The following is a 16,870-nucleotide window of genomic DNA, read 5'->3' on the forward strand; positions in this document are numbered from 1 at the left end:
CTCTGGGGTGGAGATCGTCAGGACCAGCTGATTTAAATATTTCCAGTCCCTCCAGAAGTTTAGTGACTTTGCGAGCCTTACTGCCCTAGGTCACACAATATTCACGTTTGACAGCCTATAATTTTCAGTTCATCAGCTTAGTAACTTTTAAAATACGGGTAATCCTTTTGTTTTGTGTTGGGCTTCTTATTGCATAATTAGTTTTCCTGTAATATATTCTGGTCTTGCTCAAGCATGCATCTTAACTGTTGTGTCTAGGGTGGGTGGAGTGTTTTCTGCACCAGCAACAGGACAGATTCTTGGGCAAGTTCTGGCCCCTTGTCTAGAGCTGTCTGTACACATACACAGGCTTAAAGTGCTCTCCTAATAGGGGCAATAACAATCTTGATGGTGAGGTAGAAAAGGGAAACAGCTCTCCATTTGCCTGCACTTTTCAGGAGCACCCTAGATCCTTTCATTTTGGGGGATTCCTTCACTTTGAGAGAGAACAGTTTCCCTATTGCATAGGGACCAACCTTGCATGTCACAAAGTAGCCCTGCACTCTGTGAGTGTCACTCCAGTCCTCTTCCTCTGCCATGATCTGCTGCTTTGCTTTCTGCTCCCTGCCCTATCTGCAGCTGTGCTCCCTGCTCCCTCCTCGATCTTCCATATGCCACCCACACAGGCCGCCTCTGCCACTTGTTGTGCTTGCTGCATGTGGCCACCCCATCTCACCGAATGCTTCCTTCTTCTATCTCAGTTATCTGAGGGGAAAAGTAAGCAACTTCTGGTACTCTTGCTTTGCCTAAACTGGGGGAGGCAGGAGAGTGCCACACTGTGGCACTGCAACTCCTGGGAGATGAGGACAAGCCAGATAGCCTTATGAGCCAGGCGCTATGGAAGTGACTGATCTGAAGTTGATGGAGCTGTTTGCTCTTCTCATGTACTCCTGCAGCAACGTTCAAGGAAAACTGTATTTGAAAAAAGAGGAGCCAGGCTTTTGTTTGATGTCCAAATGGAGTTTTCTCTCTTCCCTGCGGCATCTGTTAATAGCCAAGATTGCAGGGGCAGGGAGGAACTTGACCCATGAACTCTGTCTCTGATCATTTATCCCACAAGATGCAACAAGGCAGAGTTGATTAATAGCTTTGGAAAGAAATGGCATAATTGACTTTTTAATCTTAGCAAATCTTTTGGGGAGGTGGGTGGCCAATGCAGGGAGGAAGGGAAGAAAGAAGGAAACAGACTTCTGCATAAATCTGCTTTTAATTAGCTTGCTGAGGGAGAGGGGCAGGGACTTTGGGGCTAAGTACAGACAGTCAAAAAGCCCAAGGCTGAATCAATTCAGTCTTCACAGGTTAGTCTAAGCTGCATAAATTGAACCAATAAGCAAGTGAACAGACATTTGCTTTTGATTCCAGAAATGCAGCCACATGCCTGCAGTGGCTCAGACCAGAGGCTGAGGGTACTAAAGCATGCCACCCTACTTGGCTGGAGTAGACAGCTTGGGCTAAGGCTAGCCTGCCCACCCTGTGAGGGATGTTTGCAGGGGGAGGGGTACAAAGCGTCCTGGGATGCTGGAGAACTGTGAGTTAACTTTAATCTGGAGGGGATCTGGGGGACAAGTTTAATAAACCTATTTAACCTAAATCAGTTAAGTCTAATACATCTATCCAGTTTTGGCCATTTTGAATGGAGTTTAAGTCTGTTCTGTTAGTGGTTTAAACCGGTTTCCAATCACTTATATCAGTTTATGTGTTGTTTATGTCCCTAGCCAGTAGGATTTGGAAAAGAACAAGGAGTGGAGCTGGGAGGAGGGGAGGAAGAAGAAACTAGATGTGCATCTGAGAAAAAGGCAAATTGCTGTTGACTCAGATACAGTACGTAAATGTGCTATTGACATCCGATTCCTTTCCATTCTTCTAAAATTAGCTTGGAGAAATGTTTGTTTTTTCCCTTTTACCAGAGCTGCTTGTTTCTTCTTAGGGGGTCTCATGCTAGCCACTCCCCGCCACACACACAGCACAGTCACGTGCCCTCCCGTATGCTGCCTGAAACCTCTCCAAGGAGCCATTCGCACTGACACCTCAGCTATTCCAAGCAGTCTTCCTGTTGCAGAGGGATAGAACTTTCTCCATGACCCTTTGAAGCAGCTGTGATGGTGACAGATGGATTTCCTTCCTCTTTGTATCAGAAACCAGTTACATCCCTGCACATGGGCTTCCTTTAGGGAAAAAAAATTGGCACTTTTATAGTGCCTTTCATTGGGAAACATGCAAGTGCTTCACCAAGAAACAAAAGATTCATGGAAGATTCTCAGGCCAATCACTGAATTATTTTTAAAAGTACCATTTTGTGTTTGCAGAGTGCTCTCAGGGGGGTATGCTTTCAGGTTAAGGATGATGCCATAACCTAGAAATAAAACCTTTAAATATTATTGTCAAGAGTTTCTGCAGGGCCTTTGTGAAGATGAAAACGATACCTAATTCTGACTACCTGGAAACACCACTTGTGCAGCAGTAAGTCTGCCACCAAGTAGTGCACAGTCCCATAAATATCAGTGAAATCAAACCAGAGTTCCGTTTGAGAGCAAAAGGTGCTGTAATTGTCTAAGCAAGCTGCTTTGGTAATCCTGAGAAGCTGGATACTGCTTCTGAAATAGTTACCAGTAAATTAGTGAACAAGTTGACCATCTAGACTGTCATTAGGCACCAGAATCAACACTCCACTGGGTAGAAATGCAGGCATCTTTCAGAAGCATTGTTTGTTGGTTTTTTTTCTGCATTTACAGCTTCTCACTGGGTCATTACTAGAAGGGTTTCCTTCCAGTGTTCATGCACTGCAGACGATTTTGACCAAAACCTCATAAGGCCATCAGAAAAGCACTAGTCTGTTATACTTGTGCCAATCCAGCTCTGAATTTTGTGGGAAAGATGTAAAAATATCAAACCTATTGCCCTGCTCCTCCTTCACATACTAAAGTAAAATCCATCTTGGCAAAAACTGAATGTGTGTGTATGTCAGATCAAAGATGGCCATGCAGTCTGATCTGTATTAGAATAAAAATACCAGACTGGAAGGACAAGTAATCTGACATTATATTGACCATTCTTATGTTCTCTTTATTAGTTTGGGCAATGCGATTTTTGTATAATTCTTTGTTCTTGTGCTGCAACAATGACACCTTGGCACAGAAGTGTGTGTTTCTGTGCTGTCACATGGCACAGCATTGTGTGAGGGTGCTGAAATGTCATCTAAAGGGTTTACCCTTGTGGAGAAGGGGAAGAGCTTACCCAGCTTGTAGCATGGAAGTGGGGCCAGCACAGCATGCTAAGGACAAAATTCCCAACTTCCTGTGAAGCCAGGGGAGTTCTTCCATTGTGCCTCTTGTTTTCTGACTGGTCAGTGACCTGAACTCTTGCTCAAAACTGAAGCCTTTTCTATCCTTGACTACTGTGGAAGGTAGGAATGGAAGATTGCTTAAAGCTTGTCTATGCGGCTTCTGTGCAGAGCTAAGGAACACCCCTCAAAGTGTGCTCTGCCTGCTCACTCCTGCTTAGTGTGTACCAGACTCTGCAGTGAGGCAGAGTAGCTGCCTTGGATTAGTCAAGCACGTGCCCAGCCTCTGCTCTCAGGTGTGCTTGCCAGCACATGCTTAGGGATGTGCCAAGGTCGTCTGGTTTCTGGGAATTGGCATGTCTGGAGCAGAAGTAAGTGGGTGGCCTGTGCTTCACAGTGGTGCTCCTAGGCTTATCATGAAAGCAACGTGGACAATTCCTTACTGTCCCAGTAGGGCTAGGTCTTAGTCACTGGCTTATTTTAGGCAAGGTGGTCGAGCTGGAATGGCAGTTGCTGGCAAGATGGTGTTGATGGAAATCTGGTTAAAGTCTGCACAGAGAATAGGCACAATTCTTTCCTTCCCCCACCCCCCCCCAAGGTCTCCCTCATCTAACCCCTCTTTCTTCACTCCCTACTTTGTCCACTTAAGTAGACATCCTGGTTTGGTGGCCAGAGTGTAGGGCCATTTTCATAGCTGTTGGGGAGGGTGCAGGAGAGGGACAGAATCATGGCAATGTTGTAAAGACTTTTTTCCTAATGAATCTTTCTGTCTAGCTTGTGATTGGTAGGAGACCCAGGGCTCACAGTTGAGAGTGACTATGTTTATGGCATTAGCATCCATCGCAGATAGCTGAAGTTCAGCCCACGAGGGTAGAAGGTGGAGCAGTGATTCTGAGCTGCTTTTTCACTCTTGTGCCAAGGACAGGAGAATAACTTTTGCTTTGGTACGCACAGCCAATTATGTCGATCTCATTTTGTTCTTCTGTTATCTCTGTCTAGGTGCGTTGTTGTGCTATTCAACCCTAGGAAAAACAAGCAGCACCATATTCTAAACAGCTCCAGGTGAGTGCAACTCAAACAGCTGTCCTGGTGTTACATGGTGAGGTAACAGTCAGGTCCTCTTTTTATGGCTCTAACAAAATCATAAGAATTGCAGGAGGCAGGAACCCTGCTCCCAGCTACTTCAGTCCAAAATTCCACCAGCAACAATTATCATGGGGAGAAACGGCAAACTAATTTAACTCTAGCTCCTCTGCGCATGAGTTCTTGTAGGGAAAGCTGTAGCAATGCCAGTTAGGCAAGAGCTCAGGAAGAACTTCTCTAAGGAATGGCATGGAGGCTGTTTTACTTTAACTCTGTGAGGCTTGCATAATTTTTTTTTCACCTGAGGCGTCAACCCTCCAGCTGTCAGGTAAAGACCTGTGTTCAGTGGCAAGTCCAGGCCTGCAGGACCCTTTCTCTGCTGCTAACACAACGCTAGATTTTTTGGATTGCAGGGAATCCCCACTGCAAGTGTTCAGTCCCTGAAAACAGAACCGCCATGCCAGGTCATTACATGCAACTTGGGCCTCCTTCCAGCTCATCCTGTTCCACTCCCCAGTCATGGCAGATTGCAGTGAAATCAAGTACTGGCACCATTTCATAGCATCCCATTCTCTCTCTCTCTCTCTTTATATTTTTTTAGGAAAACAATTACAGCTCTCGCTTTCTCCCCTGATGGAAAGTATCTGGTTACTGGAGAGGTAAGTGCTGAAAACTGTTTAAGAGGGAAGAGGTGCATCTTTCTAGTCTATACCATTTTAGATTGGGGTGGAAGAAGTTTAGTTACTATAGATTGGGGGATGGAAACTATGGAGCAGACCTGGGTTTTGTTTAGTCTGCATGCCTTTCCACATGGTTTTTACTCCTAGAAAAGCTATAGAGGGAACCTCTGCACTGTTTTAGATAGGGAAATACAGTTCTGGCATTCTGTCAGTTATCTTTAGCATGACCCTGACTTGCTACTAAATGCCTGTAAAAAGTGTTTTTTTTTAGGTGTTCTGTCTTTCCATCTTGGTGGTAAAACTCCTGGGATGGTATCCTTGTGCTAAAGGTAGTGTGGAGATTAGTTAAGGACACTGACTCCACCTGTTAACATCACAGAAGAAGGAAAGGAAGGGATTGCGAATTCCTAGCTGCTGGATTGAATTTAGGGTCTTATCCCTCAGGAAATGATCCAAGATGGTAACAATGTCATGGAAAAAGTGAAAAGCCTGTGTGGAATGGAGCTTTTGGATTAGTGACAGATACTGGTGTCTGTGGGTTTGGCACTGTACACTTTGCTGTTGGTGACATCTTTTGCCTTTCAAATGTCTGGGAGGCAAGCATCGCAGGTCTGGTCTGAATTAGAAGTCTAAGAAATGTATAATGTACGTGGCTGGAGTTTGGAACTGTTGGATCTTAGAAACCCACAAAAATGTTGATTGTCCCCTTTTTGGTCACACTGGGCTTGCTGTTGTGTGTCATTAATGCTTGGTGTCACTGGACTCCATGCCTATGTAACTGACTTACTGTGTGTGTTACAGGTCCTCTCTGGGCCCCAACAGCAGAAGAGAGAAGTATATTACAACCCCAAGCTACAAAGCTTGAGTGCAGGCTATGGAGTTCAGTGTTTTAGGCCTGGAAGCCCCTGCTTCGGTTGCCAAGATGTTGGCTCTTACTAACTGGAAATCTTCCTAGATAAGGCTATAATGCTCATCTGTTTTGTAGATCAAGTACAGAGGGTGACCTATGCTTTATCTTCTGTAGCAGGTTACAGCTGCACAGCACAGACAGTTAAAAATCATCCATCAAAACTATTTTTAACAACTGATTTTTTGAACCCAAACATGGTTTTCATTTGGTTGAAAATTTAGAATTTTGCTATAAAGACTTAAAGCCAAATATTTTATTTTCCAAAAGCTAAATTTGACCTTGATGGTTTTTGAATGACTCTTTTTTTCCTCCTTGCTTGAGGTATGGAGTGAAGGTTTAAAAATGCTCATGTGCATGTGCTTTGGTCATTTCCCCAGTGATGCAAAACAAAGTGTTTCCATTTGAAACTTTGCTGAGAATTTGAATGTGGAAAATTTGCAACATGGTGAAACATTTTTCCTTCTTCCTCCATTTCTCTTTTCTCAAAATTTTTGAAAAAAAAATTATTTTAACCAGGTCAGCAGCCATTTGGGTCTGTGTCCTCCTAGAGGCCTTTATTTTGAGCATTTATCTTGTCCTATAGTGTCCCCTGCTGGTGGTAGCACTTGTTCTTGGCTTAGTTCTGCCTCCTGAAGTATTGCAGTTAGAATAGCTTGGTAATTGCTGACCCAGAGTCATTCAGCTTATGCTGTCTGATTTCTAGCAAACTCAGGTCTATTGGCTCTGTCTAGTAATACCTCAAGCTGATGCATGACTAGATTTTCTGGAGTCAAAATGTAGAAGCTGCCCCTCAGGCCACCATATGTGATAACTCTAGTCTGCAGATCTCAAATATAAAAGAAAATGGAGGTTTTCCCCAGAAGAATAAGTTTCTTGTCTGTAGGGAGCTGATGGAACTTAATGTTGGTGAATATTACACTATTTAACATGTGTTCAGTTTGGTAAGGTCTCAAAGGGCAGATGGAAATCTAAAAGTTGCATGTGTTAAAGAAATATAAATGCCTTGAAGAGTAGCTGTATTGAGTCTGTTCTGCTGTCTTAAGTGTAACTGTGTCATGTTAGCAGGGAAAACTGAGCTGAACATGCTAAAATGTGACTGCTGTAGTTTTCCAGGGCACGTGACTATGTTGGTAAAGCTGTGAAACAACAGGACAATTAAACATGCTCAGTTCTGGGTTCCAGGCTTCAGGTTTTTTTGCAAGCAAATGTATTACTCCTACACACAGTCAAGTGACTTGCTTTAACCCAGACCAGAAAAGACGCATTTTGCCTTGTTGCCATGGAGATGTTATCTTGCAGGGCTACCTATTGACAGGCTTCCGTGTGAAATCATGAGGAAGATGCTTAGTAGGGTTTGCTTGTCAGGCACGCATTTGGCAAGCATTTCTACCTACCCAGTATTTTATTTCATATATGCTCTTCATATATATATACATTCTCGCAGACATAATGCTGGCAAACATCCCTGGAGATCATAGCCTTCTGCTGCTTCACAGATCGAATATTCCAAAATAAGGGGTGCACTCTGTCCTGCTCTACCTTCTGCCCATGTGTCTGAAACCCTAACTATGAGTGATAGCCTCTGAGTGTGAGAATATGGCTAATGTCCCATAGTCCTTTCTGAGAGTGTGAGAGACTGTCAATTGTGGCATCAAGTTTTTGAGGTGTGGAGACCTGGTTTAAGACCCCCTAAATGCTACCCTTGTGCTAATGATTTCCATTATCAAGAACGGAGATGGGTGAAAATTTTGATTCATTTTCTTGTAATTTTTGGGGGGTGTTATTTATTAGCTGCTTGGATACTGGCTGAAAGGGCAAAGATAAAATTAGGTAATTCATTATAATTGTGGTCTCAGTTGTAATGCAAATAGAAAGTCTAGGGGTTGAGCTCTTTCCTTATCCTGGTTTGATAAACTGTGGCTGTTGTGTAACCTTATGAGTTAGGTTTATTGCTTTCTGTGTCCCATTCTTCCCTCCAGAGTGGACACATGCCAGCTGTTCGGGTGTGGGATGTGGCCGAACGAACGCAGGTAGCTGAGCTCCAAGAACACAAGTATGGCGTGGCCTGCGTCTCTTTCTCGCCTAGCTCCAAGTACATTGTCTCAGTGGGTTATCAGCATGACATGATCGTCAATGTGTGGTCATGGAAGGTAAGTGTAAAGGAAGGTTGGTTTAATGTCACGGAAAAACATGCGTACACACAGAGGAGAAAGAGGGGCTCTCGGTAAGTCTGATTATGGCGTTTAAGTCTACTGTCTTTGACATTCATAGAATCAGACAAGCTAGAGATGGAAGAGGCCTATTTAGTTTATCCCCAGGGTTGTTCCTTACAATTTACAAGATGGATGATCTCTTGCTGTGGAGTCAGAGGGGTCTGGGCTGCAAGACTGTTAGTGTCTCGTGTTTTTTATAGAGCCTGGTTAAACTAATTCATCTGGGGGAAGGTGATGATGGGGGAGGGGAGGGGGTTACAAACTAGAAGTCTCTCTCTCACTGTCTCTTTTTGGTGAGTCCCTGTTATGGACATTCATGAATCATTTTGCTTTTGTTCTGTTTGGAATGGGAATATTATAAACCGTTTCTTTGATGCAAGGAGGAGGAATGAGAAGCGCTTAAAAAGGACGGTCAGTACAGCTGTATGGAGGTAATCGGGTATACCTGGCACAGGGACCAGATATGTTCTGAGTGGGGGCAGTGCTAGACCAGAGTACAGGCTGTGCTTTATTTTATTATCTTTTAGATTGTGTATGCAAATTGACAACATTGAATAAGTGTTTTATAATGGCAATAAACGTATTGAGCCTGGGGCCCTTTGTGATATTAAGAGAACCATATGATCATGTTTCCACTAGTTTGAGTTGGTTCCTTCCCTCTACTTCTGTCTTTACCTCTGGCAGTAACCAGCCCTCTCTAGGAGAGATGTGGGTTTTTTAAATCTTAATATGACTATTAATTTTGTTATGCAGCTGCAGGTCTGTGTTCCCTTTGGTATGCTGTTAACTACTTCATCAGCTCCCTCAGGCTACAGTTCAGATTCTCTTCATGTGTCATCTCCATTGTTAGCTAATATTTCTGACTCTGCTTTCTGAACCTGCCCGGTTCTTGTCTGAGTCTCTCTCTCTGAAGTTTAAACAGCAGAGTCCTTATGTCCATTGAAAATCCAGTGTGTAATCTTTCAGTTCTTCTATATAAGGCAACTGAAGATAATGATTGAAAGATGAATGCATCATAGAGTAAAGTTATTGCTTACTTAGTATGAAAATCTTTGTGCTGCCTTGGTGATCCAGGTTTTTGTGTTCTTGTATTGTTTATTTCTTAGTGCTTGCTTGGGGAGTCCCTGTCCCTGTATCACATACATGGGGTGATAGACTGCCTCTGTGCCAAAGAACTTAATAGATCACTGCAGAAAAATATGGGGAGAGAGGATTGTTTTTCTAATTTTCCTGATGGGGAACTGAAGTCAGAGAGCATGACTTCTGCAAAGTCATAGAAGAAGAAATCAGTGGCAGAGCCTGGAATTGGGCACTGGACAGGAGCCCAGAACCTTCCTTTAACCAGAAGGCCGTCTTTCCTCTTGCATAGGAGATAGCTACTGTGATATCCCTTTTTTCAGTTTTAAGAGGCTGATTTGGAAGTTTGGTCCTGATGAAACAAGTCTGTGGTACTTTCTGGTTCTCACAAGGGGAAAGCCCATAGCAGTTGTGTGATTGTTGAGGACTGGGAGGGAGGGCTCTAAAAGCATTCCTTGTCTTCTCACTTGGGGAAGAGCTGTCTTAAAGCCCACTGCATCTGGACTGGAGACTGCCTCTGTGCTGCTGGTGCCACAGCCTTATCTTGCTCCCCTGACTCTGCAGGTCTCTCAGCAACTTGGGACAGACATGCAGCAGGCCTCTTGGAGAGCCACAGCTTCTGAGTTGGACACTGCATTGGAGGAATGGCTTGTGAGAGGGGAGGGAGGGAAGAAAAATGAGGATAAGAATTGTTGATCCAAGTGAACATTTTAATATCTCCAGTTGTTGCATTATTGGGTAATTGAATACTACAGAAAGAGGCCCAGCCTTAAAACTCACTGGCTGCATCCAGACGAGTGTGGATGTGTGGTAGGTGGCACCACAGACCTGTCTGCAACACCACACATCACACTAATTCGAACATGTGCAGGTGTTCCCCATGTTGCTACCCTGCAGTGTGGGGGGTGTTTTTTCTGGGAGATCTTGGGGTAAAAAAAAAAATCTATGCCAAAAAAAAAAAACAGGGGGGCACGTGGGGGCAGCCCCCCTTACCCCACCCTGGGTAACTTGCCATGTGCTAGAGGGCATGTGCCATGGTTGTTCCCCAGGGACAAGTAGCAGTCCCCAGGGAAGTAGCTGCTGCTTGTCCCTAGGGAAACAAACATCCGTGCTCGTGTGGATGCAGCCACAGAGGAGGGAGACAAGAGCTTTTAATCCTCTCTTGGATACTAATCAGTGGACAAAAATGTTCAAGCACAAGGGTCAGGGAGAGGCTGCTCCTGCAGCCTGGTCATTCTCCTTGGGAAAAGCCCTCTCTTGTGCTTCTTTCCCTCCTGTTCCCTTGGGCGTTTGATGTGTGCACAGGAGAACTGCAGCAGACCCAACTGTCTTGCTTCTTCCTCTAGGGCTGAACAGAAGCATCTTTATCTCCTCTGCCCATCTGTACTTTCATTCCACTCCCCACATGAAGAGATTTATAGTGGTTTCCTGTGGAAGATACATACTACCTGTTCTGGATGTTCTGCCCATTGCTGCTTGGGGGTTGAAAGACCTCCAGCTGGTATTGGCATACTGTGCTTTCATTGTTTAGAATGGGAAGTATGCTTGTTCTGAGCTCCCTGTGATGATGAAACCAATAGCCAAGGCCCAGGCAGTACTGTTACTGTGGACCCTGGTGGTTGCTGACTCATCTAGTTAAGACAATGGAGAAGTGGGACTGGTACAAAGGCATGATGAGCTAGTTACTAGAATATGATTAATGGCTGAGGCCAGGCCTATAGTTGAAATGAACCTCTTCAGTACTTGTATCAAGCAAGATGCTTAAACAAGTTATCTTTTTTTTCAGAAAAACATTGTGGTGGCAGCCAACAAGGTTTCAAGCAAGGTGACAGCAGTGTCATTCTCAGAGGACTGTAGTTATTTCGTCACAGTTGGTAACCGGCATATCAAATTTTGGTACTTGGATGACAGCAAAACCTCCAAGGTGAGAACAAGGGATGGGAAAAGTGTCAAGGAGAAGCAGTGAGCAGGGCTTTTTTAGTATCTGGCTCTTTCCAATAGCTTTGGGGAGTAGGAGCCCACAGAATGACTCTTTGATTTATCAGTTGAAGTGGATGAGAGTGCTTTTGACCATGGCTCTCAAGCCTTAACCTCCAGTGGGCAGTTATTTAGGGCAGGTTGCACATGGCACCCAAACCGGGGTTTCCCATATTCAACTGCAAAGACACATGTGGCAGTCGAGCATAGTTCTACTATATTCTGACACACTTTTTCAATGGCACTTCCATTTTTGTGTGTGACAGTAGCAACACAGATGTGCTTGTCATACCTATGCTGTGCCTCTTCCTCTGATTTGGACATCTGTGATTTTGAGGGGTGTGTTTTCAGAGCATCTGATAGTGGATTTAGCTACATGGCTTCCTCTGCTACTGTGTTATATCAAAGTACTCCATGTTAGTTTGCTTATCAGTAGCCCAAAGCCAAATTTATTCGAAGGTAACTTCACATTTCATATCGTGAATCTTCCATTGATGCATCAGTCAGTACAGTTTGCAGCTTGGTCTCAGTCATCAGGGAAGACCAGCCATTGTTTAACCCCAGCATTGCTTCAAGTGCCTCTGATTGGCTGACACGTATGCCAGATTGCCGAAAACAGGTACTCCTTCCCTGTGATTTGCTGCTACTGCTGGTCCTAATGCATTCTGGAGCTGCAGCAAGTAGGTCTGGCTAGGCTGATTTAGGAAGAGGGAACTGAGCACTTATGCAGGGGGATGGACTTGTATGATCCTTGAGACTGAGATTGCTGCCAACCCTGTCATTCTAGTTATTACAACCTCTTTTGTCAGACTGTCTACAGCAGTCTCTACTGTAGCATGTTATATACTGTCACTAGCAGGTTGTTGTCTTTTGGCAGGTGAATGCCACAGTCCCCTTGCTAGGGCGCTCTGGTTTGCTGGGAGAGCTGAGGAACAACTTCTTCACTGATGTGGCATGTGGAAGGGGTAAAAAAGCTGACAGCACTTTCTGCATCACCTCCTCAGGCCTCCTGTGTGAATTCAATGAAAAACGACTGCTAGACAAGTGGGTGGAGCTGAGGGTAAGTTGTGTCTGCTGTCCTTGCAGATCATGCCTGTTGACATGGAGTGGGAGAGACAGGGACATCTTGAGGCTGCCAGCTGCCATTAGCAGTGAGAATTGTTGACTCGTGAGGAGAATTTAGAGACTTTTAACTTGTTCCATGAAAGGGCGCACTTAAAAGGGCAGAGATGGAAATGGAGCCTTCTGTTCCAAAGCTAGCCACTGAAAGGGATTGTATTGAGGGGGCCCTCTAATTCTTGAGATGCTGTCTGCAAGGTTTAACCCTTTAATGAATGCCCTTCTGTCTATGAGAGGTTGGATGTGGCTCCTCCCTGTTGGGGAGGAGTTGCAGGGTCAGGAGATGTTAGTGACGATGGGGAGCTCTCATTGTATCAGGGACAGAGCAAACTGCTTCTGCAGTGTCTCCTGTCACCCAAGAAACAAAACCTTCATGAGTCTTAGAGTCAGTTTTTCTGTGTGGTAGTGGACTTGGCTGGTGTTTGCTGGCCAAGCAGCTTGGGAGGTCTGAGATTTTCATGTTTAAATTTAAGGTAGAAAACCACAAAATGTAAAGCAAAATGGTAACCCTGAAAGGTTCACCGTATTGAAGCCATGGCAAAACGGTTCCATGCTTCCCCAAATGAAATGTCTCTTCTTTTGTTTCCTTTCTGCTCTAAATTCTGCCTTTCCCCTCTTCCTTCTCTTCAGAACACCGACAGCTTCACAGTAAGTCAGAATGAAGTCTTTGCCTTCAACTCGCCCTTTCTCCATTTTTCCATCATTTTTTGCCATTTGTTAAAATCCCAGCAGAAGGAAGAATACTCTCACTTTTCCCACCTTTGTCCCTCGGGAGCAGGAAACATGTTCAGTGGCTTGTGCAGAACTAGATGTTGTTTCCCAGCCTGTGTTGCGGATCATATCTCAGGAGCACAAGAGAAATGTTCATTGGTCCAGATCCACAGCTGGTGTAAAAATCTGTGTAGCTCTGCTAAAATCTACAGAGGTAATGTTTAATTTGGACCCACAGAGGAGCAGGCCCTGAGGGCTGAATCTCCCTGCTCAGTAACTATTTAGCTCCTGTAGCAAACTGGGTTTGATGCTTCTCAAACAGGAAGTCAGGATTTCAGGCTTTTCCTCAGTCTCAATGGCTTCATTTTGCATCACTTCACTTCGCTTCGGCTTTCTGACCCTAGTCGCTTCGTGCGCTCTCATTCATGTGGTGATCTTCAAAGTGAGAGTGCCGCTTACCATTTTGGTTGGTGTTGTGTCTTCCTCAGACTACTGTGGCAAACTGCATCTCTGTGAACAATGACTACATCTTTTGTGGTTGTGCTGATGGCACAGTGCGGATTTTTAACCCTTTGAACCTTCACTTTATAACTACGCTGCCGAAACCACATTTCTTGGGGACAGACATTGCCAGCATCACTGAAGCCAGGTAATGTAAATGTGAACCCAGTCTCTTGCCCTTGTGCATGTTCTTTTTTCCTTCCATCTTGTGCCTTCTGTCCTCCTTTTTTTTTTCTTTTTTGCCCTTTCCTTTGTCTCCCATCTCCTTCCCACCCCATTTCACACTTAGCTTGTTTCTACAGAGGCACTGAATTTTTCCTAAGTGTTTCAATAAGGTTGAACAGGGCAAAAACTTCTTGGGAGGGCTGAGTAAACAATTGGAATAATTTACTGTTTATCTATTGCCCAAAGGCTAAATTGGGAGCAGGATGGTAACCCAGGGATGGAGCTGGGAATATCGCTTCAACTTTTAAGAGGTTACCTACTCTGGTAGTACTTGATCGTGAAAGCCGATCACTTGCTCTTTAAAAGTGCTCTTAACTAGTCCCAAGTCTTTCATTCTGCCCAGACAGAGGCAATCATGCGACTCCTAAGCATGCATTTGTAGGGCTGATTCCAATCTTAACTGTGTTTGTTTTAAAGGAAACTGGAAAACACAGAAGTTCTTATTATACCAGTGCATACCATAGTTTCTTTGTGGAATGCCGGTCTCCAGCATTACGGCCCACAGCTGCATTCATTAGTTGGCTTTCAATAAAAGAGGTCCTGTGCTCCTCTTCCCCAGCCCTCCAGTGTTTCTCCCATAGTTTGCACTTGCAAAATTAGGGTGCAGACTTACAAACCTTCAATTATTGTATATTCTCTTTGGACCTTGTCCCCAGATTCTTCACCTAATCCTTCTATTTGCTGAGCTAGATGATATAATACTATGGCTACAACTACCTAGGTAGGCTGATGTAAGCCCAAGAGGGGAGAGGAGGTGAGCCTTTTTGGCTCTATTCTCCCTCTTAAATCAAGAGAACCTATTCTAGTTTCCTAGGGTCTATAATGGGAAAGACCCAGTAGTAATAATGTCTACAGGAGTTGGATTCACCATGTCAATAAGGACAGTTTCACAGTTCATGTGCTTGTTTTTCTTGAGGGTGGCAGCAGGGGTAGCCTCTGTAAATAAATTACAGATACATTTTATATGTACATTGGCACCTGCCTGTCTAGAGTGCTCCAAGCAGCATCAGTCTGATCTGCTGGGGTGAAGGGTTCATATATTAGTTGGAGTAAATTTTTTTTTTGTCCATTGTGGTAGTGAATTCCTTTAATGTAATGTGAGTGACTGCTCACATTCTCTCCCTTGGCTTTTGGGATGAGAGAAGTTCCTGCGGTTGGTGATATCTGTTAGCGAAAGAGAACATTTTTGCTTGCATCTTGGAGTGTGGTGGGGGAGAGGGAGGCGCAGTTCCTGAGGTAATAGAGTAAATCCCTTTATTTGGGGCCATTATTTGAGAATGATTTTTCTTTACTCAGCTGTGCCATTTTCCCTTTGATAAAGATGAGCATAAGCATGATTTTTAGCTTGCATATGAAGAAAATAAGTCACAGAAAGGTGAATAAACTTGCCTACAGTTGCCCAGCAAGTTAGTGGCAGGGAGAGCAATAAAAACCAGAATTTTTTAATCCTAGTCAGCTGCACTTGACTACATGAGTCGTTCCATTTAAATCACCCCTGGCCTCTGCTTGCTAAGGTGGCCACTGCATGAATCTCCCCTGGCCTCTGCATGCTAAGGTGGCCAGAACGTGACTCATAACCTTCCTGCAGGGTTTTAGAGTTGAACCTAATTTGAACCTTTGCTTGGAGTTTTGCAGCATTCATAACACTTTTTAAAAGACATTTTTCTTAGTTTTTGGCCAGGAGACCTGAACAATGAGCAGGTCTCTCTCCTCAAAATTTCCAGCCCAATTTTGCAGAGCTCAGTGTCTTTTGTAAATTACCAAACCTCTGTCCTCTGAGCATCTCTCTTTGTAAGTTCACGCTAGCTCAAATGCAAAAAGAAAGCATAAGGGAAATGGAAGAATGGGTAGATCACCAAGGAGGCATGTGAGGAAGTAGTAAGAACCTGCAGGGACAAAATCAGGAAGGCAAAGATGAAAAACAAACTGCATCTCACAAAGGAGGGTGAGATCAACAAGGATAAGAAGAAGAGGTTCTAGAAGCATGTTGACCTCAAAAGAAGGACCAGGGAGACTATGGGCCCTCTGTTAACAAGCCAGGGTGAATTCTTTAAAGAAGATGCAAAGAAAATGGAGCTACTCAACAGCTACTTTGCCTCAGTCTTCACAAAATAATTAAGGTGCAGTCAGATACCTAAAAAGGATTATCTGGATAAGGAAGGGGACAAGATTATGGAGGAGATAACAAAATAGATGGTCAGAGAGCTATTGTTGTGTCTGACTTCAAGTTAGTAGGGCTGAAAGAGCTTCATCCCAGGGTCCTGAAGGAACTAGTAGAGGAGATCTTAGAGTCCTTAGCAATGATCTTCTCGAAGTCATGGGACATGGGTCAAGTACCAGAAAACTGGAAAAAGGCGAATGAAATGCTTCTCTCTTTTTTTTTTTTTAAAGGACCCAGGGGATTGATTAGTTTCACCTCAGTACCTGGGAAGTTACTGGAGCATATTCTAAGGATGGCCATTGGCAAAATCTGCAATTAAAATTATATCACTGCATTCCCCACTCCGTCCAATGCTCACAGCAACTGTCTTGTTGCAGTGAAATGCCATGGTATGGCCCCTTGCTGGGAAACTCCCTAGCAAGTGGCTATATAGTGGCATTTTGTTGCAAATCACGTTTTTTGTGAAAATCACTTAAATTCATGATTTTTCACAAAAAATTTGAAATTGCGATTTAAACCAGGCCCTACTCATAGTGTATCTGAACTTCAACAAGGCTTTAGATAAGGTCTCACATGACCTTCTCATAAACAAATTGGAGAAACGTAGGCTAAATAAAACTACTATAAGGTGGAATAGATAACTGGCTCAATAGCTGCAAGCAAAGGATAATGATTAATGGGTTGATGTCAGAATGGCAAGGCGTCTTGAATAGAGTCCCCATATGTGGTCCCCATCTTCAAGAAGGGGAAGAGGGAGGACCCGGGCAACTATAGGCCTGTCAGTCTTACCTCAATCCTGGGGAAACTCTTTGAGAAGATCATCAAGGAGCACATTTGTGATGGGCCGGCATCAGAAATGATGCTCAGGGGCAATCAGCATGGATTTATTAGGGG

The 16,870-nt window shown here is 44.1% G+C and overlaps 1 protein-coding gene across 2 annotated transcripts in view; it reads left to right on the forward strand.

Annotated features, from left to right (window-relative positions):
* The window catches only part of MAPKBP1 (mitogen-activated protein kinase binding protein 1), a 159,168-nt gene that overhangs the window by 86,606 nt on the left and 55,692 nt on the right, over window positions 1-16,870 (forward strand). For both annotated transcript variants that reach the window (XM_019519055.1, XM_019519056.1), the window contains exons 4-9: window positions 4,319-4,381; window positions 5,004-5,061; window positions 7,972-8,142; window positions 11,069-11,206; window positions 12,137-12,319; window positions 13,578-13,738. In XM_019519055.1, the coding sequence (XP_019374600.1) occupies window positions 4,319-4,381; window positions 5,004-5,061; window positions 7,972-8,142; window positions 11,069-11,206; window positions 12,137-12,319; window positions 13,578-13,738 (774 nt within the window). The remainder of the gene's footprint in view (window positions 1-4,318; window positions 4,382-5,003; window positions 5,062-7,971; window positions 8,143-11,068; window positions 11,207-12,136; window positions 12,320-13,577; window positions 13,739-16,870) is intronic.

The sequence above is a fragment of the Gavialis gangeticus genome, unplaced genomic scaffold, assembly GCF_001723915.1.
Source record: "Gavialis gangeticus isolate Ggan-Ray unplaced genomic scaffold, GavGan_comp1, whole genome shotgun sequence".
Lineage (NCBI taxonomy): Eukaryota > Metazoa > Chordata > Crocodylia > Gavialidae > Gavialis > Gavialis gangeticus.